The sequence below is a fragment of the Tursiops truncatus genome, chromosome 11 (assembly GCF_011762595.2).
Source record: "Tursiops truncatus isolate mTurTru1 chromosome 11, mTurTru1.mat.Y, whole genome shotgun sequence".
Lineage (NCBI taxonomy): Eukaryota > Metazoa > Chordata > Mammalia > Artiodactyla > Delphinidae > Tursiops > Tursiops truncatus.
Window position 1 is genome coordinate 51513746 of NC_047044.1, and position 27701 is coordinate 51541446.

At 41.9% G+C, this 27701-nt stretch overlaps 1 protein-coding gene, 1 long non-coding RNA gene and 1 other non-coding gene across 3 annotated transcripts in view; 2 read left to right on the forward strand and 1 right to left on the reverse strand.

Annotated features, from left to right (window-relative positions):
- The window catches only part of GNS (glucosamine (N-acetyl)-6-sulfatase), a 52580-nt gene extending 26486 nt beyond the window's left edge, over positions 1-26094 (forward strand). The window contains exons 10-14 of the mRNA XM_004314556.4: positions 4884-4985; positions 11022-11129; positions 12342-12452; positions 13865-14025; positions 23343-26094. Of these exons, the coding sequence (XP_004314604.3) occupies positions 4884-4985; positions 11022-11129; positions 12342-12452; positions 13865-14025; positions 23343-23418 (558 nt within the window). The 3' untranslated portion in view covers positions 23419-26094. The remainder of the gene's footprint in view (positions 1-4883; positions 4986-11021; positions 11130-12341; positions 12453-13864; positions 14026-23342) is intronic.
- Positions 420-492, forward strand: TRNAE-CUC (transfer RNA glutamic acid (anticodon CUC)). Its single transcript has one exon. It is a non-coding gene; the product is annotated as a tRNA-Glu (tRNA).
- On the reverse strand, positions 6521-24225 carry LOC109547131 (uncharacterized). Its single transcript, XR_002172847.3, has 3 exons — positions 24089-24225; positions 22862-22941; positions 6521-11861 (listed from the first exon to the last, which is right to left on the reverse strand). It is a non-coding gene; the product is annotated as an uncharacterized lncRNA (long non-coding RNA).
- Positions 26095-27701: the final 1607 nt, after the last annotated feature.

The following is a 27701-nucleotide window of genomic DNA, read 5'->3' on the forward strand; positions in this document are numbered from 1 at the left end:
AGAATTTGAAAAAGAATAGATACACATATAACTGAATCACTTTGCTGTACACCTGAAACTAACACAACATTGTTAATCAACTATGCTCCAATATAAAAGAAAAAATTTTTTTAAAGGTCCTATTATATAGCCTAGGGAACTATATTCAATATCCTATGATAAACCATAATGGAAAAGCATATTTAAAAAAAAGAATGTATCTCTATATGTGTATAACTGAATCACTTTGCTCTACAGCAGAAATTAACACATTGTAAATCAACTGTAATTTAAAAAAAAAAAGAATACCCAGCCCTTAACATACAATGGGTGACATCCAAGTTGTGTGAATGGATATATTACCAAGGTCACACAGTAAGTGGCAAAACCAGGTCTGAAAATTAACCGTCTATTCTCAAAATCCATGTTTTTTTGGGAATTCCCTGGTGGTCCAGTGGTTAGGACTCTGCACTCTCACTGCTGAGGGCCTGGGTTCAATCCCTAGTTGGGGAACTAAGATCCCACAGCGGCGTGGCCAAAAAAAAAAAAACAACAAACAACCATGGTGTTTGACACTCTGTGCTGACATACGTGGTTTGAGAAGTATGAAGTGCCCTGCTTCCATCTAACACAGTGTGTTAGAGCTGGTGGGTGATTCATCGTGTGCTGGCAGCAGACTTTTCTTGGTGCAGGTTCTGTGTGAGGGCCACAGGGTGGTGAGTTGAGCATAATGAGCTGTGCTGGCAACAGCCTAGTAGCCAAAATAGGACATGTTTGACCAGTGGATCTGGCTTTGTGTTGGCTATTGGGGTGAGCCAGGGGCAGGTGGTATGGGTGGATGCCAAACATTGGCTGCTGAGGTCTTCTCCTCTGGCTATAAATTAATCTAGCTTTAGATTTGGTGGTAGAATTTCTTCAAACGGGCTTTAAGGAAGGAAAAGGTTAGTACGAAAATGGAAATGACATAGCATGATCCAGGGGAAATAAAACCGAACTGGGAGTCAGGAAGACCACCTACTGGCTTTTAAGACTTTGGACAGACTAAGCCTTGGTTTCCCCATGTGAAACTGGGAGGATGCTAAGGGCAAATTCTCAAGTGTAACTAGGTGATGCCCTGGCTTACTCCTTGTTAGGGAAGTGGGGCATGAGGGGCAAATCCAGATGAAGCAGCCCAAGATGTGTAGAGTTCTCTGCTTTCAGTGCTTTTCTTTTTTTTTAAACATCTTTATTGGAGTATAATTGCTTTACAGTGGTGTGTTAGTTTCTGCTTTATAACAAAGTGAATCAGTTATACATATACACTTATCTCCATATCTCTTCAATAGATGGATTTGGGGTGCTCTCTGGTGTGCTTTGAGTCTTTTTTTTGAAAGCCTTATGTGAATTCTTTTAACATCAGGGCTTAAAAGTCTGTTTGAAAACCTGATATACCCTCCTGGGAGCCCTTATTCTTTTGGGTAATTCTGCAGTACTGTCCTTCTTCCAGAGCTAAAAAAATAAGCAGGTTCAAGGCATGATATCCCTCGATCTCATGCCCCACAGAGTTTTTTAGGGCCTTATATTTGATCAAAATGTATATATACTTTAATCCTAAGAATATTCCCAAACAAACTGTGAGGCTGTGATTCATGAAATAATTTACTTGGTCTTGTCAGAGCGTTTTCTGTTCCAGTCCTTAAATGCATCTTTATAGTCAGTGATAAAAGCAATAATACCATTTTAGGAACTCGAAATGCTAATGTTTCTAGATGTCATTAGGGCGATGGGCTCATAGTATCCATTCTAATCCTTGGCTGTATAAAAACCAGAGAGAGGTATAATTCTGTCTTGAATTCTTCACTCATACTTGGTATCTACTAGAAGTCTCCCATCTCCTGACATTGTATGCTAATTTTGAGACTCTATGTCTTAGTCAAACAAAACCCAGTAGGGAGAGAATTTGTCCATCATTTTTAGGGAGGATGTGATCATTGTAGATACCTGGGAAGAAAGAGTCCTGGTGGTGGCGTTTATGGTACTTGTGCCGAACTAGCGACTTGACTTGTCCTGAATCTTGCAGACCTTTCTCCTCCCCTCCCCCCACAGAGCAAACTGCCACTAGAGGGCGCTCCCACCCATTGCTGATGGCTCGAGGCAATTCCTGCTGAGACTGGCAGTCACTGTTTTATCTCTGTGGGTTTTATTATTTTGGTGCCTTGGACATGTTAATAATACCTGTGGGACTGACTTGACTTCATTCATGTTCTGGACATCACTGGAGATCTGTCAGTCACATTTTGGAGTCTTGTTGCCTTTATCTGATTCTGGAGGTGGTGTCTCTGCTTGTCTCTCCTTTCCTGCTATGGTCTCTTCCGTATTCATACTCACTCTTGTTTGCTGTATTCTAAGCCGCTCGAGAGTCTGCCTGGGGTACTTGGAACCGGGAAAGGTATCTCTAACACCGGGTCTTGTGTAATCCCTAGAGACATAGTTTTTGTGTTTTTTATCCTCAGCAACATATGGATTGCTTTTCCCGTGAGTTGCCTGCCACTGAAGGGTAATTTCCAACAGCTGCAGAGTTACACTGATTGGTTCAGAGCCAGGATATATGTATCACTCTGCCCTCCAGGAGCCGTCCAGGAAACCTGGCTGCTACTGAACAGTGCTCTGAACAGTGCTTCTTGCCTTTCATGTCTGTACTTTGGTTTTGTTTTTAAATTAAAAGTAATAGGATTAGATTTTTTTTTCTAATCCCCATTTGGCTTCTCCTGAGATGATCTGAGTTTTCTCAACAGTTTTTGTTTTTTTTTTTTTTTGGCTGCATTGGGTCTTCGTTGTGGTGTGCATGCTTCGCATTGTGGTGGCTTCTCTTTGTTGCGGAGCATGGGTTCTAGGCAAGCAGGCTTCAGTAGTTGTGGCCCACGGGCTTAGTTGCTCCATCGCATGTGGGATCTTCCCGGACTGGGGCTTGAACCCGTGTCCTCTACATTGGCAGGTGGATTCTTAACCGCTGCACCACCAGCGGAGTCCCTCTCAACAGTTTTGAAGACTGTTATTTATTTCCAGTAAACAACAGCTTTTCCAGTTACAGCCTGCTGACTTTGTGTCAGTTACTTCTCTTTCATTTCCTCATCTGTAAAATGGGGAAAATACTGCTTTCTAGGACTGTGGGGAGGATTAAATGAGGATAAGCATTAAGCACTGGCCCAGAATAGGTGCTCAGTGAACACTAGTTCCCTTCGTTTCCCTGGTGGATTGTCTCCATCACTCCAAGGCTTTTTCTAGCCTGTGACCACGTGACTTCTAGACTGTGCTACAAAAGTTCATGTGGTTCTTGAGCCAGAACATATATGGGATAGTCCAGATTGAGATGTTATAATTGTAAAATACCAGATTTCAAACACTTGGTTCAAAAATTTTTTTAAAGTAAAATCTCATCACTTTTTTGTATTGCTTACATGTTGAAATAGTAATATTTAAATATTTACAGTGAATTTCACCTCTTTTTTTTTTTTTTTTACTTTAATGTGGTCACTAGACAATTTTAAATTACACGTATGACTCCTATTCTATCCCTATCGGACTTTGGACTATGCTGGTTTAGGCCTGGTAGCGGTATTGTATACAGAAGAAAAATAGTCCAATAAATCAAGGAGATATGGCAAGGTATAAATGCTGGACAGTGTCTTTAATTTCTAGAACCTTTGTTTAAAAACATCCAAGTTTTGGGACTTCCCTGGTGGTGCAGTAGTTAAGAATCCGCCTGCCAATGCAGGGGACACAGGTTCAAGCCCTGGTCCAGGAAGATCCCACATGCCGCGGAGCAACTAAGCCCATGTGCAACAACTACTGAGCCTGTGCTCTAGAGCCCGTGAGCCACAACTACTGAAGCCCGTGTGCCACAGTTACTGAAGCCCGTGCACCTAGAGCCCATGCTCTGCAACAAGAGAAGCCACCACAATGAGAAGCCTGTGCATTGCAACAAAGAGTAGCCCCCTCCGCAACTAGAGAAAAGCCCATGTGTAGCAACGAAGATCCAACGCAGCCAAAAATAAATAAATAAAATAAATTTATTTTAAAAAAAGGAAAATAATGGCTTCCCTGGTGGCGCAGTGGTTGAGAGTCCGCCTGCTGATGCAGGGAACACGGGTTTGTGCCCCGGTCCGGGAAGATCCCACATGCTGCGGAGAGGCTGGGACCGTGAGCCATGGCCGCTGAGCCTGCGCGTCCGGAGCCTGTGCTCCGCAACGGGAGAAGCCACAACAGTGAGAGGCCTGTGTACCGCAAAAAAGAAAGAAAGAAAAAGAAAGAAAGAAAAAAGGAAAATAAATTAAAAAAATAAAAACATCCAAGTTTTGTGCTCTTTAAGGAAACTTACTGATGCATTGTTGGGATGAGTTTCCTGCAGTCTTCAAAAACTACTGCAAACATTCCTTACCAGTGTTGTCACTTCAAAAAAAAGGCTAACATCCTCATTGGTGACAAGCATTCAACCTTTGAGCCTTTAAAAAACGTCAGGAGTCAATTTGAAGTCAAGTTTAGTGAACTAATAAGAATAATCAAGTTGGAAAACACTTTGTATAAAATAGCCCGACATTTTTCTCAGCGTTCATAACAGACTCAAGGCAATCCTAAAGGAATCTTGAAAAATGTTTTTATCGATGGTAACAGTATGGGTAGAATAAACATTAACTTCCCAGGAGCATGTATTATAAACTTTATAAGGCTTTATGTTTTGTATTTTAAATTATTACAGTTATATTTGAATATATGCAATAGGAAGTATGGGTTGTACAAAAGATAATAGTAAGTGCTGTTTGTCTCACAGGTGGGTTGCGGGGAAGAGAACTCTATTATAGATAGAAAAGGAAAATGGGACAAACTGTGTTCTAGATCAACTGACTGTTTCTTCCTTTTTCTCATAGCTGCTCGTTGCCAACATTGACTTGGGTCCTACTATTTTGGACATCGCTGGCTACAATCTGAATAAGACACAGATGGATGGGATGTCTTTCTTGCCCATTTTGGTGAGTATAAAGCCCTAAATCAGGCCTGAGCCAAGATTCTGAAATAAATTCCAGGTTATATAAGTAGACTTAAAATTTACATCTTAAAGCTGTTAAATTAGGGGAGCAGAGGATAGACTTTTTCTCTTATCTGTAGTGGGAAGGAGTTTTCTTTAAAAAAGACGGGACACACATGAACAGAGTTCTATATCCTCCCTTTTTCCCTTCTCCCCCAAAAGCCCCATCATAAAATTAAAACAGGTGACAAATTGGGAAAATATTTGCAACATATGTGAAAAAGGGTAATTAGTTTTAATAGATGAGTTCTTAAAAGCAAAGATTAATACCCCAGTATAAAAATGGGCAAAAGAAGTGAATAGTCAACTCCCAGAGGAATTAAAAATGGCCAAAGTCAGTGACAAAAAATTGCTTCAGTGCTGATCAAAGAAATGCTTAACTAAAGGAGGCCTCTATCTCCTGTAGAACTGGCAAAGATTAAAAAGATTAATACCCTGTATTTACAGAAGTTTGAGAAAATGAAAGCTACTCAGATTCTGTTCATTGAAGTGTAATCAGTATAAGCTATCAGTAGGCTAATTTAACAAGACCCATCACTGCAAAATACACGTCAAGCAGTCCCATCTGAGAATTTATTTTAAGAAAACAAAATTCATTCAAGAAATATTTGAGGGGGCTTCCCTGGTGGCTTAGTGGTTAAGAATCCGCCTGCCAGTGCAGGGGACACGGGTTCAAGCCCTAGTCCAGGAAGATCCCACATGCCACGGAGCAACTAAGCCCATGCGCCACAGCTACTGAGCCTGCACTCTAGAGCCCATGAGCCACAACTACTGAGCCCATGTGCCTAGAGCCCATGCTCTGCAGCAAGAGAAGCCAATGCAATGAGAAACCCGTGCACCACAACGAAGAGTAGCCCTTGCTTGCTGCAACTAGAGAAAGCCTGTGTGCAGCAACGAAGACCCAATGCAGCCAAAAATAAATAAATAAAAAGAAATTTTAAAAAAGGAAATATTTGAGTACGTAGTGCCTAGCACTGCCCAGAGCTAAGTATAAAAATTAACATGTATTGGGGCTTCCCTGGTGGCGCAGTGGTTGAGAGTCTGCCTGCCGATGCAGGGGACACGGGTTTGTGCCCCGGTCTGGGAAGATCCCACATGCCGCGGAGCGGCTGGGCCCGTGAGCCATAGCCGCTGAGCCTGTGCGTCCGGAGCCTGTGCTCCGCAATGGGAGAGGCCACAACAGTGACAGGCCCGTGTACCGCAAAAAAAAAAAATTACATGTATTAATAGAAGAATATTGAAAACCTAAATATACAGTAGGGAATTGATCAAATTGTGGCACAATTAAACAATAGACTATTAAACCAACACTAAATGATGTAGGTATGTATACATTGACTTGGAAAGATGCCCACCACATTCTATAGGGAGAAAAAGTTTCAAAACAGCATCTTTCTCATTAAATATGTAGGTAAATATGTTTAAGCATAGAGAAGTTTGAAGGATCAATACTCATTATAGATGACTCTTCCTCATTGATTTGTCTGAGTCTATCACAATTTATTATTAGGTAATATATGATTCATACAAGAGAATACCCATAACTCACATAAGTTATGAAACACAAGAAATACCCATGAACCCATCACCCCATTTAAGAACTGAAATATTCCCCATACTGATGCATCTTCCTATGGGCTCCTCCCCATTCCACCCCTTACCTGCCCATACAAATGAGCGCTTTTCTGAATTTTATGGTTGTTAATCTCTGGCTTTTATTTTTTAGTAATTATCGTGGATGTGTCCCTAAACAACATACCTGTCTTGGGGGGAAAAATACCTGTCTTGTTTTGCACTGTAAAAGTGATACTCTACCAGTTGTAATCAGGACTTTTTTCAATTCATCATTGTTTGCAAATTGATCATATTATTCACAGATGCCTAATATTCCATTGTGAGAAGGAATGCATCACTACTTAATCATGTTTTTTTGTCAGTGTACATTTGTGATGTTCCCAGTTTTGTTCTAGGAACATTGCTTCTATAGCATTCTCATACATGTTTCCCAGTGAGCATGTGTATATGCACCAAGGTTACAGGAACCTCACACGTTCATTCCTACAAATATTACCGAGTTATTGTACAAAATCGTCATCAGTTTACATTCCCACCAGTAACTTAGGAGAATTCCCTTTGCTCTATATGAAACTGTCCAACTACTTAATTTTTGCCAATCTAGGGGGTGAGAAAGATCAAAATTATATTTGGTTCTACTGTGCATTTCTTTATTAATGAGGTGAATCATTTTTTTAACAGCTTAATTCACTTACTATACAATTCAGAAGTTTAAAATTTACAGTTATTCAGAGTTGTACAGCCACACCATAATCTTAATTTTAGAACATTTTCATCACCCCAAAAAGAAACCCCCAAATACATTAGCAGTCACTCCCCCATTGCTCCCTCCCCCAGCACCGGGCAGGCACTAATCTACTTTCTGTCTCTATAGATTTGTCTACTGTGGACATTTTCTAGAAATAGAATCACACAGTATGTGGTCTCTTGTGATTGGCTGAAAAGGGTCATCCCCATTGTAACATGTATCAGTACTTTTCTTTTTATTACTGAATAATATTCCATTGTGTGGATGTGTCACATTTATCCACCCATCAGTTGACAGACATTTGGGTTGTTTCCCGTTTTTGACTATAATGAATAATACTGCTGTGAACATTTGTGTATAAATTTGGGGGCAAACGAATGTTTTCCATTCTCCTGCGTGTATCCCTAAGAGTAGGATTGCTAGGTCACGTGGTGATTTTATGTTTAACCTTTGGAGGAACTGCCAGGCTTGTTTCTGAAGTGATTGCACCGTTTTATATATTCCCACCAGCAGTGTAAAAGGGTTCCAGTTTCTCCACGTCCTTGCCAGCACTTGCTGTTCCAGTCTTTCTATTATGTCTTAGTGGGTGTGAGTGGTACTCACTGTGGTTCTGATTTACATTTCCCTAATGACTAATCATGTGGAATATCTTGTCATATGTTTATTGGACATTTGTATGTCTTCTTTGGAGACAGGTCTATTCACATCCTTTACCCATTTTTTGAAATTGGGTTTTTGATCAGTGAATCATCTTTCATTATGCCTTTTGTGTTTCTTCCCTTGTGAAATGCCTCTTTTTGCCCATTATATTCTTGCTGTTTGTTGTCTTTTCCCTACATTAAGGTATGAGAACACAGGAGTTGAATGTGTAAATCATCTCAGTTTATGGTTAGTGTTCTTTGTGTCTTGTTTATAAAAATGCTTCTGAACCTTGAGGTCAGAAAACAATGCTCCCAAATTCTCTTCTGAAAGGTTTGTAGTTCTGCCTCTACATTCAAGTCCTTGATGTATCTAGAATTGGTTTTCTTGCGTGGTAGGAGTCAGGGATCCAGTTTCATTTTTTTCTCTGTAAATACTCAGCTGTCTTTTCTATTCTACAGATCTGTCTCTCCCTGAACCAGTATCTTTTTATCTTGTTATAAAGCTGTATAATTAAATCTTTGCGTGGGCACACCTGTCTCATTGTTCTCAGGGGTATCCTAAGAGGCGGTTCCCTCTCTTCCCTATAAACTTTAAAAACAGCTTTTCAGATGGCCTAGAAAATCATTTTGGGCTTCGGCTGGAATTACAAGGAATCTATGGATCAGATAGAGGGAAATTTACATTTCTTAACTCTTCCCATACAAATCTTAACCTGTATACCTTATTTATTTCTAATTAGGAAAAAAAAGCCTTCACTACAGGGCTGAAATCATTATGTTATTTCATAGTTAATTTCTCTGCAAAGTTTTGGAAATGGCTCTTTGCCTTGTTTTGTTTTGGACGTTGGTCCAGTGAAACCTCTGATGTATTAGGGCTGCAGAGCAGTTTGTGGCTGTTATACCTCTAGCTCTGCCCTAATACGGCAGCTACTAGCCACGTGAGACTATTTAAATTAACTAGAATAAAATGAAAACTTCAGGTGCTCAGTGGCACTAGCCACGCATCAGTTGCTCAGAAGCCATCGTATTGGGCGACAGTTATAGAACATTTCAGTCAGCAAGTTCTGCTGGATAGGGCTGCTGTAGACCAGGGGATTGGCAAAGCCCTGTGGGCCAAGTCGAGCCCACCCCCAGTTGTTGTAGATGAAGGTGTATCAGAACACAGCCATGCTCCTCCAGGTATGTATTGATTAGCCTACTTTCCTGCTACAACAGCGGAATTGAATAGTTGCAACAGAGACTATAAAGCCGCAGACCTGACCCCTCCTGACCATCAGTCTTAAACTTGGTGGCACGTTAGTGTCACCTGGGAAACTAAAATACTAACACCTGGGTCCCAGCCCCGGTGAGCTTGATTAACTGGCCCAAGATGTGACCTGGCCCTTGGGATTTTCACGTCTCCCCCAGTGGTTTTAATTTGCAGCCCAGTTAGAGGCCTCTGCTCTAGATCTCCCAGGCACTCTTTTTACCCCTACATACTTTGACATTTAAGTGTGGGGTTTTGAGGTCCACTCAGATCTGACAGATAAGCTTTTCCCTCGACTCCCAGCTTCTGTGGCTCGGGGTTGGCAGAATGGTTCCTTACAGGGGAGTGGCAGCCTCTGAAGTCTCCTGTGACTTACGGTTTCTGAGACCTTCATCGGCACAGGATTATCCGGTTTCATCGTAGAATAGTGATTAGGAAATACGTTCTTCTGCGGCCTTGTGCAGGCCATCACCCATTCCCCACTGTGCTCACCAGGCTAAATAGGTCCACTCCGGTCCTTAGAAGAGTGGTGCTCAAACTAGCATTCATCAGCAGTGCCTGTGGGGCTGGTTCAAACGCAGATTACTCCCCACCCCCAGGGGCAATTAAGAATTTGTGTTTGTAACACATTCCCAGCAGACGCTGATCCTGCTGGGGGCACATTTTGAGCACCGTTGTTTTGGAGCAGTGCTTCTCGAACTTCACAGTGCATGTGAGTCACCAGAGGATTTTATTAAAATGCAGACTGGCTCCTTAAGGCTACAGTAGGGCCTAAGATGGTGCATTTCTAACAAGCCCCCAGGTGTTGCTGATAGACCACAAACCAGACTTTGACTACTAAGGCTGTAGACCATTTTAAGAGCCCCTTCTAACCTGGCCTCCCCATGCCTGTCTTCCCTCCATCTCCAGATTCTGCGGCTGCTGGGCTGACTTTCTAAAGCACAGCCTTAACTGTGTTACTTCCCTGCTCAAACCCCCTTCCCCACCCCTCCTTCCCGTAGCTTCCCGTCACCTGCTGTTCTTTGTAGAACAAGTGGGCAGCCTGCTATCAGGACCTTTTTCTGTTTGGTACCAGCCTGCCTCTCCACCTGCTTCCTTGTCTGAAAGCTGGATATCAGGAACCCGTACCACCAGGTGTTCTGCTTCCATCCTGTGCTCACGTTGTTCTTTTGATCCCAAACTCCCTCTTACTCCTAGATCCTTCCTCCTTTCACCATCTGTGTACCTGTCTTAAACCTTCCCATTGCAAATGCTGCTGCTTCTTTCCTTCTGCTCCACTGATGTGCAGCAAAAAGTAAATGAGTTTATACATGTATGGTATCTTCATTCTGACCATCAAGAAGTACTTCAACCCTAATGCAGTCCTTAGCACACCATCCCTGTTGAATTTCTCAGTATGAGCTTAGAAGAGCTCTTACAGGGTTTGCAGACAGTATTGTTTATTCTGATCTGAACCTTCAGCACCTTGCCCTGTGACTTTGATTCTTGTTTAGCTCCTGACCTGCTTCACAGAAGTAGTCTTGGGAGATAACTATTAAATGCTCAAAGCAATTTACATCACTTGTGAGGACTCTATAAATACCAAACATGATATTTGGTAGCCTTCAAATGTCTCTGTTTTAGTCATTCCCTTCAGTTACTGAACGAACAGTCCAATCTGTTTTGACTCCCAAGTCCCCTGTAGCAGTAGAATGAATAACACTATTAATGAATGACATCTTTATCACAGTCTACATGCCTCACAGAAACCACTTTTGCTCTTCCTTCTAGAAAGGAGCTAGTAATCTGACTTGGCGATCGGATGTCCTGGTGGAATATCAAGGAGAAGGCCGTAACGTCACTGACCCAACGTGTCCTTCCCTGAGTCCTGGAGTGTCCGTGAGTGTAGCCCGGGTTGGCTTAGAAGCTTTCTCACTGACAGCACAGTATGGCATTGGTTTAGATGTGCCAAGTGCTGAAACTCTTCATCTGAGTCCTCCTCCTGTCACTTTGTTACTTGACTCTGGGAGATCAGAGATAGAGGTAAAAATAATCCTGAAAAATGATGCTTCCCGCCTGTTGTCAGAAGGTGCACTTCGAATTCTTCCAGTTTTCGGAACAAGTTCACATATCTGCTTATCTTCTTACCTTATCAGTACCCCCTCCTCTTTTTCCTCCCTTCCCAGTCACGGTACCATGTTTCCTTAGGGATGTTATCAGTGGCATCCAACAGAGAGACGGGGTTTCCACCTGTAAACCATGCCACGGCAAGCGTCTTGATTTGGTGGCAGCCAGGCTGGTCGCTCAGGTGGTAACAGTGACATTAGCCCCTCTTTAGAGAATGGGAAATAGGAGAGTCAACTCCAAATGGAAGCCGAACACCAGAGTGTTACAATATAGTGAAGAACCAACCAAAAGATAGTGTGGAAGATAGGATGGAATAAGAGCTAAGTCCTAGGGCTTCCCTGGTGGCGCAGTGGTTGAGAGTCCGCCTGCCGATGCAGGGGGCACGGGTTCGTGCCCCGGTCTGGGAAGATCCCACATGCCGTGGAGCGGCTGGGCCCGTGAGCCATGGCCGCTGAGCCTGCGCATCCGCAACGGGAGAGGCCACAACAGTGAGAGGCCCGAGTACTGCAAAAAAAAAAAAAAAAAAAAAAAAAAAGCTAAGTCCTATTTGGTGATAAGAGCACTCATAAACAACTTACTTACAGATCTTTCCACAAAGCTCATTTTAGCCTTTTTCTCCAACCCTTTAGGATGAAAGATCCTAATGTACCTTCGTACTGACTCATCCGTGTATTGATTTCTTCTCCTTACGAACCCATACGTTTTACAGGTGTTCATTACAGCTAATTCTTGTCAGGAGAATAGCAGGCAGGGATGGCAACAGTCTACAAACGAAACAGCCACACCCCATGTTCCTTAATCCAGTCAGCCCTCAGTAAGGAACAAAGCCTCATATCTACTTTTGATTTACTTCTCTGTGAAAGGTTTCCTCATTTCTGTCCAGTTGTATGTCTGGCTTGAGCCATCCGGGCCCCGTGGTAAAGCAAGTCGCATTCATTACTATAGGAGAATGCTCTTCAGTTAACTTTTTAAATGTCCCTACAGCAATGTTTCCCAGACTGTGTGTGTGAAGATGCATATAACAACACGTATGCCTGTGTGAGGACCATGTCAGAAATGTGGAATTTACAGTATTGCGAGTTCGATGACCAGGAGGTAAGAGGGCCTGCTGCCTCCCCGACCCCTTGTGTCTACTGCCAGGGCTCTGTTGGCTGAACTTCGTGGCAGAAGAACAATTCCAAGGATGCTTCCTGGGGAGGATGGGTTTCTTATCTGTACTTGACCTTGGGTTCCCATCAGTTAAGGAAATAGGATTGCACAAGGCCATACTTGACTTCTCTAACTCACCTTGCTGGGTGGGGTTTTCTCCACTCCCACCGTCACCCACACGTACACTTTAAATGCACGCAGTTCACTTTTTTAGGATGCCACATGCCTGGTCTGTTTGCTTCCCTGATAGTTTGGGGTGAAGGTAAGATGCCTCAACTTCTATGGAGATGAAAGGAGTTGGGGCCTCTCTTAGAAAGTTTCTTGGCAGCCAGCTTGGTTCAGACCCTTCTGTCACCACCACAGTGTAGTCCAGTGCTGATCAAATAGATTAGCAGGTTAAAGGCAGCATCCTTGGAGGAAGGTGGCTTTTAGCCAGCCGGGATCAGCCTGGATTATCTGAAGGATCACACTGGCTGCCGTCCCGTGTGGTTTCTCACTGTTTATCAGCGAGTGCGCACCTACCCCATCTGGCAGCCCGCATCTTGCCATATGGAGCCGGTGCTCATCGTGTTTCTCAGAAATTGACTCGCTCACTATTTATTTGTAGCTTCTGAGCACTTCGGACAACAAGCAAGAGAGCTTCCCTCAAACTCGGTTCCTTCTGCTTTAAAAGTGATAGTCCGAGGGCAGCTACTTGAAGCCTTTATAGGCAAAATTTATCTACAGTATACATCTTCTTAGCCTATCACTAACTCCAGTTTGGAGAACAAAGTACAGATTAGGGGGAAATAGTGATATTAGACGTGTCTAATTTTAGAAATAATATTGTATCTTTCCTCAATTGGTGTTATTTATCCAAAACTGCTTTTTAAAATAGGAAAACTTAACATTTTTATAACACAGGTTAGAGGACTTTAGTATCTGTTCTCATTTGAATCTTCACAATTCTAAGGCAAAGATAAACTTCAAATGTCAGCTCTCACTCAGTAACCTCATTACTAAGTATAGTTTCTGAGCCCTTGCCATTTGAGGGTCCTGCCTTCCGTTCTCTCCTTTAATTACAGAAGGTAATAAGCTTCTTCCTCTCTCCCCTCCTGACTGCCTGAAGGCACAGGGATCCTGGAGGCCCCTTTCCAGCATGTGGGCCACAGACCCAAAGCAGTTCAACCCCCAGAACAGATGCTCCATTGTCTCCTCTATACCCTTGGGCTTTTTGAGAACCTTGAGACAGATGATATTCTCCTGGGCCTTGGTCTTTAATCTGCCTCCTTCATTCCCATTTAGAAGTAACTCACATGAGTATTTCTTCAAATGTAACCCTTGCTTTTTTCTTGCCTCCATCTTTTCATTTCCTGTAGGTGTTTGTAGAAGTCTATAACCTGACTGCAGACCCACACCAAATCAATAACATTGCTAAAAGTATAGACCCAGAGCTTTTAGGAAAGATGAACTATCGGCTAATGATGTTACAGTCCTGTTCTGGACCAACCTGCCGCACTCCAGGGATCTTTGACCCCGGGTAAGTTTGCATCGCCTTTGTTCCGTGGTCTCGAGCAGTCCTGCCATTCTTAAAGGCACAGGGAGCCTGATGGGTCCTCCTTGCTCTGAGCTGAGCTGTTTCTCTCTGTTCTGCATTACAAGGGGAATACTGCGTCCCAGCGCAGCAGCCAGTTGTGCTGGGAAAACGAGCTGCTCTCCACAGCCAGTTGGTGCTATAGCTGGAGGCGCAGCCCTGCCCATACCACGCGGGGCTCTTCTTCCTCCCTGCGATTCTTGTCATGGTACCACTTGATTGCACTGGTGACATGTGGGGTTGCTTTAGTGTAAGCTGACCCAGGGCTACCCTGTTCCCTAGTGCTTCTGAGAGCATATGCTTTCATTTCCTTTCTCAGAAGCCCCAATTACAGAAACTTGAGTACTTGCCAGTAAATTTAATATATTAAATACACACAATGAAACAGAAAGTATGAACTCTCAAGTGTCGAAATAAATAAGCCCGCTGTAACATGAGGGTTGGAAAGATATTTAACGCTCACCTACTAAGTCAGCTCTGTTCCTCCTACTCTCATTCCTCTTAAACAGTAACTTTTCATCAGTAACGTGGCTGTCAGCACACCATGCATTTGAGCTGTGTGTGGCAAGAAGCCTGTCATTTTTTGCTTGAAGATTATAAAATTCAAAATCAGACTTTCATTGGGAAAGGATTATTTCAGTTCTTATACTCTGATTGTAGGAGAGAGGGAAGAAGGATGTCCTAAGCTGATGGAAACTAGTAAATTATTAGCTACCTTCACGTGAAGTGGTATCTTCAGTCCCAATCAGTGAGGAATGTATGTGAATGAGGAGAGAAAGGGGATTGCAGACTATTTACTAAAGAAATGTAGTACTTATCATAATTTTATATCATTTAAGCTAATTAACTTTTACATGGATACTCTTGTTAATGTGTAATTAGTAACTGATCAAGCATTCTGACCACCCAGCTTTAATCTTTCCTCCAAGTTAGTGAAATGGATCCTCATTTGGTGACAGTTCCTTGAAACAGGAAGTTCATTCTCTAAGATAGAAGCACTAGACTTCTAACTGACACATGCTGATTTTGCAGTTTCTAATAGCTACTTTGCTCAGAATGTTTTACCAAACTAAATAAAGTTAGATGTCTATAGCAGTCGCTGACTGACTCTAGGAATTTAAAGCCAGCGTCTAACTAAATCTTGCATAGAGGGTCATGAGACTTGGACATCTTGGACTGTAATGTTGGGCCACAGAAGGTCAGATGCAGCAGCCCCGTTGAGTGTTAGAAGGACTCAACCATAGAATTCCCCTGTAGCCCTTAGAGCCCAAACAGGTAAATTTCACATGAGGAAATAGTGCTTGGACTTGTGATTTGCCCAAAGGTCAACCGTTTGGAACTGATTTAGCAAGATCTCTTGACTTCCAGGCAAGGTTTGGTTTTTTTGTTTTTTGTTTTTAATTTTTATTTTATATTGGAGTATAGTTGACTTACAGTGATTTGTTAGTTTCAGGTGTACAGCAAAGTGACTCAGCTATATATACATATCTGTCTTTTTCGAATTCTTTTCCCATTTAGGTTAGTACAGAATATTTAGTAGAGTTCCCTGTGTAAGTAGGTCCTTGTTAGTTATGTATTTTAAATATAGTAGTGTGTATATGTCAATCCCAAACTCCCAATTTATCCCTCACCCCACCCCACCCCTTTCCCTTTGATAACCATAAGTTTGTTTTCTAAGTCTGTGAGTCTATTTCTGTTTTGTAAATAAGTTCATTTGTACTTTTTTTTTTTAGATTCCACATATAAGCGATATCATATGATATTTGTCTTTCTCTGTCTGACTTACTTCGCTTAGTATGATAATCTCCAGGTCCATCCATGTTGCTACAGATGGTATTATTTCATTCTTTTTCATGGTTGAGTAATATTCCATTGTGTGTGCGCGCGCGCGCGCGCGCACACACACACACACACATATACATCTTTATCCATTCATCTGTTGATGCACACTTAGGTTGCTTCCACGTTTTGGCTATTGTAAGTAGTGCTGCAGTGAACATTGGGGTGCATGTATCTTTTCAAATTATGGTTTTCTCAGATATATGCCCAGAAGTGGGATTGCAGGAGCATATGGTACCTCTATTTTTAGTTTTTTAAGGAACTTCCATACTGTTCCCCATAGTGGTTGTACCAATTTACATTCTCACCAACAGTTTAGGAGGGTTCCCTTTTCTCCACAGGCTCTCCAAGCATTTATTGTTTGTAGACTTTTTGATAACAGCCATTCTGACTGGTGTGAGGTTGATACCTCATTGTAGTTTTGATTTGCATTTCTCTGATAATTAGTGATGTTGAGCATGTTTTTATGTGCTTTTGGGCCATCTTTATGTCTTCTTTGGAGAAATGTCTATTTAGATTTGCCCATTTTGGAGGGCTTCCCTGGTGGCGCAGTGGTTGAGAGTCCACCTGCCGATGCAGGGGACACAGGTTCGTGCCCCAGTCCGGGAAGATCCCACATGCTGCGGAGCAGCTAGGCCCGTGAGCCATGGCCGCTGAGCCTGCACGTCCGGAGCCTGTGCTCCACAATGGGAGAGACCACAATGAGAGGCCCGCATACTGCAAAAAAAAAAAAAAAAAAAAAAAAAAAAAAAAGGCTGTGTATATAGATTTGCCCATTTTGGGATTGGGTTGTTTTTTTAATATTGAGCCGCTTGAGCTGTTTGTAAATTTTGGAGATTAATCCCTTGTCAGTCACATTGTTTTTCAAATATTTTCTCTCATTCGGTGAGTTATCTTTTCGTTTTGTTTATGGTTTCCTTGGTTCACATTTGTTTTTATTTCCATGACTCTAGGAGATGGATCAAAAAAGATGTTGCTGTGATTTATGTCATAGAGTGTTCTGCCTATGTTTTCCTCTAAGAGTTTGATAGTGTCTGGCCTTACATTTAGGTCTTTAATCCATTTTGAGTTTATTTTTGTGTATGGTGTTAGGGAGTGTTCTAATTTCATTCTTTTATATGTAGCTGTCCAGTTTTCCCAGCACCACTTATTGAAGAGACTGTCTTTTCTCCATTGTATATTTTTGCCTCCTTTATCAAAGATAAGGTGACCATATGTACGTGGGTTTATCTCTGGGTTTTCTATCCTGTTCCATTGGTCTATATTTCTGTTTTTGTGCCAGTACCATATTGTTTTGATGACAGCTTTGTAGTATAGTCTGAAGTCAGGGAGCCTGATTCCTCCAGCTCTGTTTTTCTTTCTCAGGATGGCTTTGGCCATTCAGGGTCTTTTGTGTCTCCATACAAATTTAAATTTTTTTTGTTCTGGTTCTGTGAAAAATGCCATTGGTAATTTGATAGGGATTGCATTGAATCTGTACATCGCTTTGGGTAGTATAGTCATTTGACAGTATGGATTCTTCCAATCCAAGAACATGGTATATCTTTCTATCTGTTTATGTCATCTTTGATTTCTTTCATCAGCATCTTATAGTTTTTAGAGTACAGGTCTTTTGACTCCTTAGGTAGGTTTATTCCTTTTGATGTGATGGTAAATGGGATTGTTTCTTTAATTTCTCTTTGTGATCTTTCATTGTTAGTGTATAGAAATGCAACAGATTTCTGCGTGTTAATTTTGTATCTTGCACCTTTACCAAATTCATTGATGAGCTCTAGTCATTTACTGGTAGCATCTCTAGGATTTTCTATGTATAGTGTCATGTCATCTGCAAACAGTGACATATTTCTTCTTTTCCCATTTGGATTCCTTTTGTTTTTCTTCTCTGATTGCTGTGGCTAGGACTTCCAAAACTATGTTGAATAAAAATTGAGAAAGTGGACATCCTTGTCTTGTTCCTGATCTTAGAGGAAATGCTTTCAGCTTTTCACCATTGAGTATGATGTTAGGTGTAGGCCTAACAATGTAGGCATTGGCCTTTATTATGTTGAGGTAGGTTCCCTCTAGGCCCACTTTCTGGAGAGTTTTTATTATAAATGGGTATTGAATTTTGTCAAAAGCTTTTCTGTATCGAGATGAAAATATGATTTTTATTCTTCAATTTGTTAATGTGGTGTATCATCACAGATTGATTTGCAGATATTGAAAAATCCTTGCATCCCTGAGATAAATCCTACTTGATCACGGTGTATGATCCTTTTAATGTATTTTTGGGTTCGGTTTGCTAGTATTTTGTTGAGGATTTTGCATCTATGTTCATCAGTGACATTGGCCTGTAATTTTCGTTTTTTGTGGTATCTTTGTCTGATTTTTGTATGAAGGTAATGGTGGCCTCATAGATTAAATTTGGGAGTGTTCCTTCCTCTGCAGTTTTGGAGAATAGTTTCAATGGAATAGTTTCAGAAGGATAGCTGTTAACTCTTCTCTAAATATTTGATAGAATTTGCCTGTGAAGTCATCTAGTCCTGGACTTTTTTGTTCATTGGGAATTTTTTAATCACAGTTTCAATTTCAGTACTTGTGATTGGTCTGTTCATATTTTCTGTTTCTTCCTGGTTCAGTCTTGGGAGATTGTACCTTTCTAAGAATTTGTCCATTTCTTGCAGGTTGTTCATTTTATTGGCATATAGTTGCTTGTAGTAGTCTCCTATCATCCTTTGTATTTCTGTGGTGTCAGTTGCAACTTCTCCTTTTTCATTTCTAATTTTATTGATTGGAGCCCTCTCCCTTTTTTTCTTGATGAGTCTGGCTATAGGTTTAGCAGTTTTATCATTTCAAAGAACCAGATTTTAGTTTCATTGATCTTTTTCTATTGTTTTCTTCATCTCTGTATCATTTATTTCTGCTCTGATCTTTGTGATTTCTTTCTACTAACTTTGGGTTTTGTTTGTTTTTCTTTCTCTAGTTGCTTTAGGTGTAAGGTTAAGATGTTTGAGATTTTTCTTGTTTCCTTAGGTAAGCTTGTATTGCTATGAACTCCCTCTTAGAACTGCTTCTGCTGCATGCCATAGGTTTTGGATCGTTGTGTGTTCGTTTTCATTTGTCTCTAGGTATTTTTTGATTTCCTCTTTGATTTCTTCACTGATCCATTGGATGTTTAGTAGCATTTTGTTTAGCCTCCACGTGTTTGTGCTTTTTACAGTTTTTTTCTTGTAGTTGATTTCCAATCTCATAGTGTTGTGGATGGAAAAGATGCTTGATATGATTTCAATTTTCTTAAATTTATTGAAGCTCTCTTTGTAGCCCAGCATGTGATAGGTGCTGGAGAATGTTCCATGTGCACTTGAAAAGAGTGTATCTTATGCTGCTTTTGGATGGAATGCTCCATAAATATCAATTAAGTGCATCTGGTCTAATGTGTCATTTAAGGCCTGTGTTTCCTTATTGATTTTCTGTCTGGATGATCTGTCCATCGATGAAAGTGGGGTGTTATTTTAAAGTCTGTTTTGTCTGATATGAGTATTGCCACTCCAGCTTTCTTCTGATTCCCATTTGTATGGAATACCTTTTCCCATCCCCTTTCTTTCAGTCTGTATGTGTCTCTAGGTCTGAAGTGGGTCTTTTGTAGACAGCATATAATATGGGTCTTGTTTTCATAGCAATTCAGCCAGTCTGTGTCTTTTGGTTGGAGCGTTTAATTCGTTTTCATTTCAGGTAATTATCAATATGTATGTTCTTATTGCCATTTTCCTAATTGTTTTGGATTTGCTTTTGTAGATCTTTTTTCTCCCCTTCCTCTTTTCTCCCCTTCCTCTTTTGTTCTCTTCTGATTTGATGCCCAACTTTTTATTGTTGTGTTTGGATTCCTTTTTCTTTTGTGTGTGTGTATCTGCTGTAGATTTTCAGTTTGTATTTACCATGAGGTTTTGATATAGCAGTCTGTATATATATACAAGATTATTTTAATTTGCTGGTCTTTTAATTTCAAATGCATTTCTAATATCCTGGATTTGTACTCTTTTCTTCTCACAGTTGCTGGTTTTGATATCATATTTGTGTGTGGATGATTTCCTACCTTTACTGTATGTTTGCCTTTACCAGTGAGCTTTCTCATTCTTAATTTTCTAGTTGTGGCCTTTTTTTTCCCCCTGCCTAGAGAAGTTCCTTTAACATTGGTTGCAAAGCTGGTGTGGTGATGCTGAATTCTCTTAGCTTTTGCTTGTCTGTAAAGCTTTTGATTTCTCTGTCAACTCTGAATGATAGCCTTGGTGGGTAGAGTATTCTTGGTCGTAGGTTCTTCCCTTTCATCACTTTAATATATTGTGCCACTCCCTTCTGGCCTGCAGGGTTTCTGCTGAGAAATCAGCTGATGACCTTATGGGGATTCCGTTGCATGTTCTCTGTTGCTTTTCTCTTGCTGCTTTTAGTATTTTTTCATTGTCTTTAATTTTTGTCAGTTTGACTAATATGTGTCTCGGTGTGTTCCTCCTTGGGTTTATCCTGCCTGGGACTCTCTGCACTCCCTGGACTTGGGTGATTGTTTCCTTTCCCATTTTAGGGAAGTTTTCAGCTAGTATCTCTTCAGATATTTTATCAGGCCCTTTCGCTCTTCTCCTTCTGGGACCCCTATAATGCAGTGCATTTAATGTTGTCCCAGAGGTCTCTTAGACTGTCCTCATTTCTTTCCATTCTTTGTTCTGTTCTGTGGCAGTGATTTACACCATTTTGTCCTCCAGCTCACTTATCTGTTGTTCTGCCTCATTTACTGTTACTGATTCTTTCTAGTGTATTATTCATTTCAGTTTTTGTATTCTTCATCTCTGTTTGTTCTTTAGATCTTCTAGCTCTTTATTAAACATTTCTTCTATCTTCTCCATCTGTGCCTCCATTCTTCTTCCAAGATCTTGGGTCATCTTTACTATCATTACTCTGAATTGTTTTTGGGTAGATCACCTATCTCCATTTCACTTAGTTCTTCTGGGGTTTTTATCTTGTTCCCTCATATAGGACATATTCCCTCTGCTGTCTCATTTTGCCTAACTTTTTGTGGTTGTGGTTTCCATTCTGTAGGCTGCAGGGTTGTAGTTTGTCTTGCTTCTGCTGCTGCCCCCTGGTGGATGAGGCCAGTCTAAGAGGCTTGTGCAGGCTTCCTGTTTGGGAGGGGTGGGGGGTGGGGACTGGTGCCTGCCCAGTGGGTGGAGCTGGGTCTTGTCCCTCTGGTGGGCAGGGCCACGTCAAGGGGTGTGTTTAGCCAGCAGTTGTGGGCTCAAGAAGACTTTAGGCAGCCTGTCTGCTGATGGGGAGGGGTTGTATTCCCACCCAGTTGGTTGTTTGGCCTGAGGCATCCCAGCACTGGAGCCTATAGGCTGTTGGGTGAGGCCAGGTCTTGGTGAGAAAATGGCGGCCTCCTGAAGGGCTCACACCAATGAGTGTGAGCTACCCAGAACTACCGCCACCAGTGTCTTTGTCCCTGTAGTGAGCCACAGCCACCCCCTTCCCCCCGCCTCCAGAGGAGACCCTCCAGTACCAGCAGGTGGGTTAAGACCAGACTCTTGTGAGGTCACTGCTTTTTCCCCTGGGTCCTGGTGTGCACGAGACCTTTCTCCAAGAGTGGAGTTTCTCTTTGCCCCAGTCTAACCCCGCTGGCCTTCAAAGCCAAATGCCCTGGGGGCTCCTCCTCCCGGTGCCATATCCCCAGGCTGAGGAGCCTGATGCAAGGCTCATAACTTTCTCTCCTGTGGGAGAACCTCTGAGATATAATTATTTTCCAGTTTGTGGGTCTCCCACCCAGCAGGTATGGGATTTCATTTTATCGCGATTGCACCCCTCCTATCGTCTCATTGTGGCATTTGGATGTAGGATATCTTTTTGGTAAGTTCCAGGGTTTTTTTGTCGATGGTTGCTCAGCAGTTGGTTGTGAATTTGGTGTTTTCATGAGACGAGGTGAGCTCACATCCCTCTTCTCCGCCACCTTATCTCCGTTCTCAAAACAGCTGTTGATCTTTGGTGCATTATCTTAACTGAACAAGCCTCAGTGTCCTTGTATGAGAGGCTTGTCTTGGACAGCTGCAAGATGAGTAGATCTCCACACCCACCTGGCAGAATCTTGAGGTTTATATAGAGGCTTTCATGGGGCTAAGTCACATACCCAGTCCAAATGGTCTCAACAATACCTTACTCTCTCAAGACTTCTTCCATGAAATTCCTTTGTTTTTTTAACCATAACTAACTGTCTTGCACACATTCTGGAGGCTTATCACTAAGATTCTAGATGCTGGCCTTGCTGATGTTAGCCTGAGCTATTTAAACTCCACCTGGTTTTCTTTCCTACCAAACGGTTAGGCCGATAGAATCTTCTAGAGTGGGTGCCAGCAGACTAGATATCACAGGCCCACTCCAGACGCCACCAGTTGGAATACAGTGCACACAGATATTTATGTATTGCCTGGGGCTGCTTTTGCACTTCAGCGACAAAGTTGAGTAGTTGGGACAGAGACTGTGTGGCCCACAAACTCTAAAATATTTATTATCTGGCCCTTTACAGAGAAACTTGGCCAACCCCTGCTATAAAATAATACTAAGAGTTAGTATCTGTTACCAAAGGTAGCAGATCAAAGTAAAATACAATGTTATTTCCAGATCACACAAAGTCCAGCCAGCCTGTGGGGGGTTTTTTTTTGGCCACGCCCTGAGGCATGCGGGATCTTTGTTCCTCAACCAGGGATGGAACCCGTGTCCCCTGCAGTGGAAGCTCGGCGTCTTAACCACTGGACCACCAGAGAAATCCCCGGTCTGTGTTCTTCATGTCTGCCAGGTCTCAACTCAAGTTACCACTGGCACTCATTCTTACTTCCCCACGGGTGGGAAGTAAGTGATTTTATGTGCCATATATTTTACATGAGTTGCCTTCCTGTTTTGTTGGTGGCCAGAGGAGGCGATGACTTACCTAAGTTCATGATGAGCCAGATTCAAGCTCCCGTCAGGTGCAGACCTGCGTTCTTACCCAGCACAGTCTGTGTATCTAAACTGAGAAAGAAGACAGGGCTTTGAAAATGCTGGAAGGGCTTTCAGGAAGGACTAGACTCTTCCCCAGGCTGCTTTATAGTTGAGGGATCGCCTCCGCCCCCCCCCCCAAAAAGTAAGCTCAAACCTTTCCTCCTAACCCCTTTCAGGATTAGCCTTACTTCTGTTTCTCCTCTCCACTTCCACTATATTATTTTGTGCTTGCTGACTTATGATGGAAATGCTCTTAATTACTAAGTACTCTTGCTTTGTGCTACAGACTTTCCCACTAGATCCCCTTCTGGTGACTTAATTTTTCCTTTTGTATCCCTTCCTGCCATTCTTTCCAGTTAATATTCTGAATGAAGTACTCAATGGCTAATTGTAGTTAATGTGACATTGTTTTTTTCTTTTTCTCTGCCCAGATACAGGTTTGACCCTCGTCTCATGTTCAACAACCATGGCAGTGTCAGGACTCGAAGGTTTTCAAAACATCTGTAGCACCTCTGCGGTTGGATCCCTTGCACGCCTCTTTCTGATGAAGTGATTGTAGTAGGTGTGTCTGTAGCTAGTCTTCAAGACCATGCCTGGAAGGGTTTCTGGACTGGCTTTTAAGTCCTGTTTGAAAAAGCAACCCAATCAGCTGACTTCCTTGTGCAGTGTGTTAAACTGTGAACTCTGCCTGTGTGTCAGGAGTGGCTGTCCCTGGTCCCTTTATTCAACTGATGATGATACGCCTGAGGTCTTTGTTCTCACCAAACCCTTTCTGTCCTGGGGCCACAGTTCTTGATTATTCCCCATGTGGTCAAAGTCTAGATTTGTAAATCCATTCAGATAAATGGCAATGCTTTAGGGGGGCGAGGTTTCTGGTATACAGCTTGACCTAAAATCAGAGGACCTGCATAGCATTCGAGATTGAACACGTCACTATCAAAAATACTAACATCACATGGCTTGAAGCATAACCATCAGAGCTGAACCCTCTGATTAAGAACCAATACCATTGTTTTTAGATCAGTAGAAATACACTGTTTATAACGTCCATCACAATGGATCACAAATTCAAAACGCATCAGTGAAGCTCTGTTCATTTTTTGGCAGTTCTGGGCTGGTGCTACATTGAAATAGAACAGTAGCAAGCTTTTGGTAAAGGCTAATTACAGGTAGTTACCGAAGGTGATGGACATCTACTTTCCAGTGGCTGCTAATCACGTGGAGTGCCAGTGAACAGCAGGGGTGTCTGGGGAATGTCTCTGCTCTTGGTACTTCCCTTTCTAGGATCTGAAATATAAAGTGGGTTAAGTATTTCAGCAGAGAAGAACTTCCAAGGGTTGGTGAAGGTTGTGTTTTCTGAGGGCCTTCTGTAGGTAGGGCTCTCTGGTTAACAGGTTGAAGGGCTATAAATCAGGGTGTAATAAGTGCCTGTCCGGCAGGGAGCCTGGGTTCTAGTCCCATGTGTGAAGTTGTGAGACTCCCTCTGCATATTGCTGACATTCTGTTCATTTGTTATAAGATGCAAGAATTCCTTAGAGTTGATGCAGAGTACCAACTACTTACCTTCTTCCCTTTCAGCAAAACTTCTTCTTGAGTTTTTGGAGTCTTGTGTAACTTGGGCCTAATTCACTATTCCTCTGTCGAAACCCGATCTTCTTGAGATTTCCTCACTGTTTAGAACACCTGCATTTCTGTCTCTTGGCTCGAAGACCAATCCCAATTCTTGTGTTTTCTTCACAAGAAGGTTAATTGGTGATGTGGCAGCAGGGGAGGAGGAGGAACCGTGGTTTATAACCTGTTCAACGCAGGCAGTAGTGGTTTTAGCTTTATGTAAGGTCCTAGGTTGAGCTTTAAGCACTTTGTAAGACGTGGCCATAAGTAAACTTTTCTATCACAATTCCAGATAGCCGTGTTGGGTTAACAGCCATTGGGTTTATTCCTTTACCTCATACAATCCCAGTAACTGTGGTGGTATTGAGAGGTGAAATGGGCAAGTGAAACGAATACCTCTGCTGTGACCATTTGAGGAAAAGAAATTCTAACAATTTTGTAACTAAAAGCAAACTACAATGTTGAGTATGGGCATTGGCTTTATTCTGCACTTTTGAGTCCTCACATTCATCAGTCAGTCAGCTTCCACCTTAATGGAAGTTGACCATGGTTATTCCTGAATAAAGAGAAAACAACTCTTACCAGGTCTTCTACTGTGATGTCATATTATTCAGTTTTATGATGCTCGTTCCTGAAAGCAGATGACGTAGTAAGAGTGACACAAATCAGCCGCTGATAGTATTCCTGTCCCACTGCTCTTACATGCATCAGACTTTTGTCTGGGGGGCAGGCAGGGCCAGTGAAGCCCTTTTATTTTTGTACCCCTGATTTTTGAATGGCCTCTAATTTGACTTTTTCTCGTGGACTGGTTGCATTCTGGATCTACACTAAAATCATCTCTCATAAAGAGACCTCAGTTTCTAGACTAGCAGACCACAAAATGCACTGGAAGTTTTCAGAATGATATGTACAAGGGCCCCACTGCAAGAGGCTTGCCTTGTTTCTCTCTTAATTGTACTGATTTGAATTTTGATTATTTTCCCTTTTAAGAAGACCAGGTCCATATGTATTGGTAATAGAAAACTGTAACCATTAGGAACGAACAGAGGTCTTGGGGAAGAATAGAGATTTTGCCTTATAAGATTTCCTATTACAAAGCTCTCCCGCAAGTAAAATTAATTACATTCCCTACAACTACAAAGTAGGGCATGCTTTTCAGTATCTTTGAATTTGACCAATGGTGCTGTTGCAAAATACATTTTAATTGACAACAGTAGGGTTTTTGTACAACATAGTAATGATAGCCATGGAAGGTTATATTTTTGTGTCTAAGGACGAGCGTTTTAATGAAAGAAGATAAAATTGTCCCAGGATCCTTATTAAGAGAAAGCAAAGGGTATTTGAACTGATCCACCAGTGGAACTAGGTGGGAATATTTGGGTCTTTTGTTTCACCACCGCTTAGGTCCAAGTGAATTTGTGAATTCATGTGTTTGCGTCATCTGTTCTTAGAAGTTATTCTGCCCTGGCTCTGTGTCATCTCAGTCATTTGACTAAGGAAGTGCCCTTTGAAGGACCCTGTTCACTGCTGCACTTTTCAATGAATTAAAATTTATTTCTGTTCTAGTGGGAATGTGTCCTTTGTTTTAGTCCACAAGTAGTAATTTTGACAAAATGTTCTTTGCTGTATACTGTTTAATGTTTTAATCACTCCCCTAGTACTGGAGATGGACTGTTCTGCATTGGGTACCATAGTCCCTACCTGGAAACCTCGTTCGTGTATATGTGTGGTCCCTGCTGCCCAGTATCCCTGAATGAGCACCATGTAGAAAATCCTTACTGATAAATCTTTATGCATTTACAGTTTGGAGAGGAAAAAAAAACTTACCTTGACCAGCTTTAAATTAGATAAACGAAGCTCACCGTCAAAGGTGCCTTGCTTTGATGTTCAGTCATGTGATCCACTGCCCTAAATGAGAAGTAAGTCCTACTGGAGTTGACACACTTTTTCTTAAAGGGATAGTTAATATTTTAGGTTTGCAGGCTATGTCTCTATCACAGCTACTTAATTCTGCTTCAGTACAAAAGTAGCCATAGACAACACAAATGAATATGCATGGCTATGTTCCAACAAAACTTTACCAAAAAAAAAAAAAAAAAACATAATTTGCCAACCCCAGACCTAGTAGGTTGCCTCTTATAAGTTCTGAAGACCAAGCAGAGAAACAAGATGTTAGAAGATACCCATACCATAAAGTTTCCAGACTACTATACTATCAGAAAAACAAGTAATTGAGTGTATCACAGTATCAAGCCACCAAGGAAGAGAACATTTATTTGCTTAGACTCAAAGTGAGGGTAAGTACAGACTCTACTAAATCCATTTCTCTAATATGTAGCCCCCCCCACCATCTCCACTGAGACTGTACCCTGCCCTGCAGAACCAAACACTACAGATTGAGTATTTGTTTCACCTCCTTTCTCTGCCTGCCATGGGTTTAAAGGGCTAGTCATGTGTGTACCTTGAAGTCTGTAGTGGCAAGAGCAGAGAACCTAGGGGCCCCAAGCTGAACGCACTGTGCAGACACTTTACTGATGGCCTAGGAATTACTATATAAGATTTGCATGTGGGACATGGGAGCCGGCTTCAAGAGTACCACAGAGATGACAGTTCTAAATCTCAGTCTTTGAGAGGAAGCTTTCATTACCACCTTCTGCTGGTGACACCTGAGATCTTATATATCTTCACCACCTGCCCCTCAGACTGATGCTGATAGGTCCTCAAAGGGCGGAGAAATACATAGAATGGTTGTAATCAGTATTTATTGTGATAAAAATGGCTCTGCCAACAAGCTGCTTTCCTCAGCTTAGTTTATCCAAGCTCACAAAGCTCATTAGTCAAAGCGTCAAGGTTTCAAAGATGTGGCTTTGAAGACATCTATTAAACTCTGCTCTCTGATCTAAGAAGGATTTTACCCTCCCTCATATGTCTGAGTGCGTGCCTACTCTGCCTGGACGTGGGCTGGGTTATGAAAGGAAATTACTCTCCTCCTGACCCCCAGGACATTATTGTGTAGATTGAAAACTCATCCCTGATATCTGTAGTTACAGGGAAAACAGAGTTTCAGACTAAGAAGGGGAGTTGACACTACCATTCAAGTGGCTTCTCAAAGTGAAAACAGCTCCTCTGACAAACCCTTAACTAGACTCACCAAGAATAAGAGGGGCTCAATTAAGTAA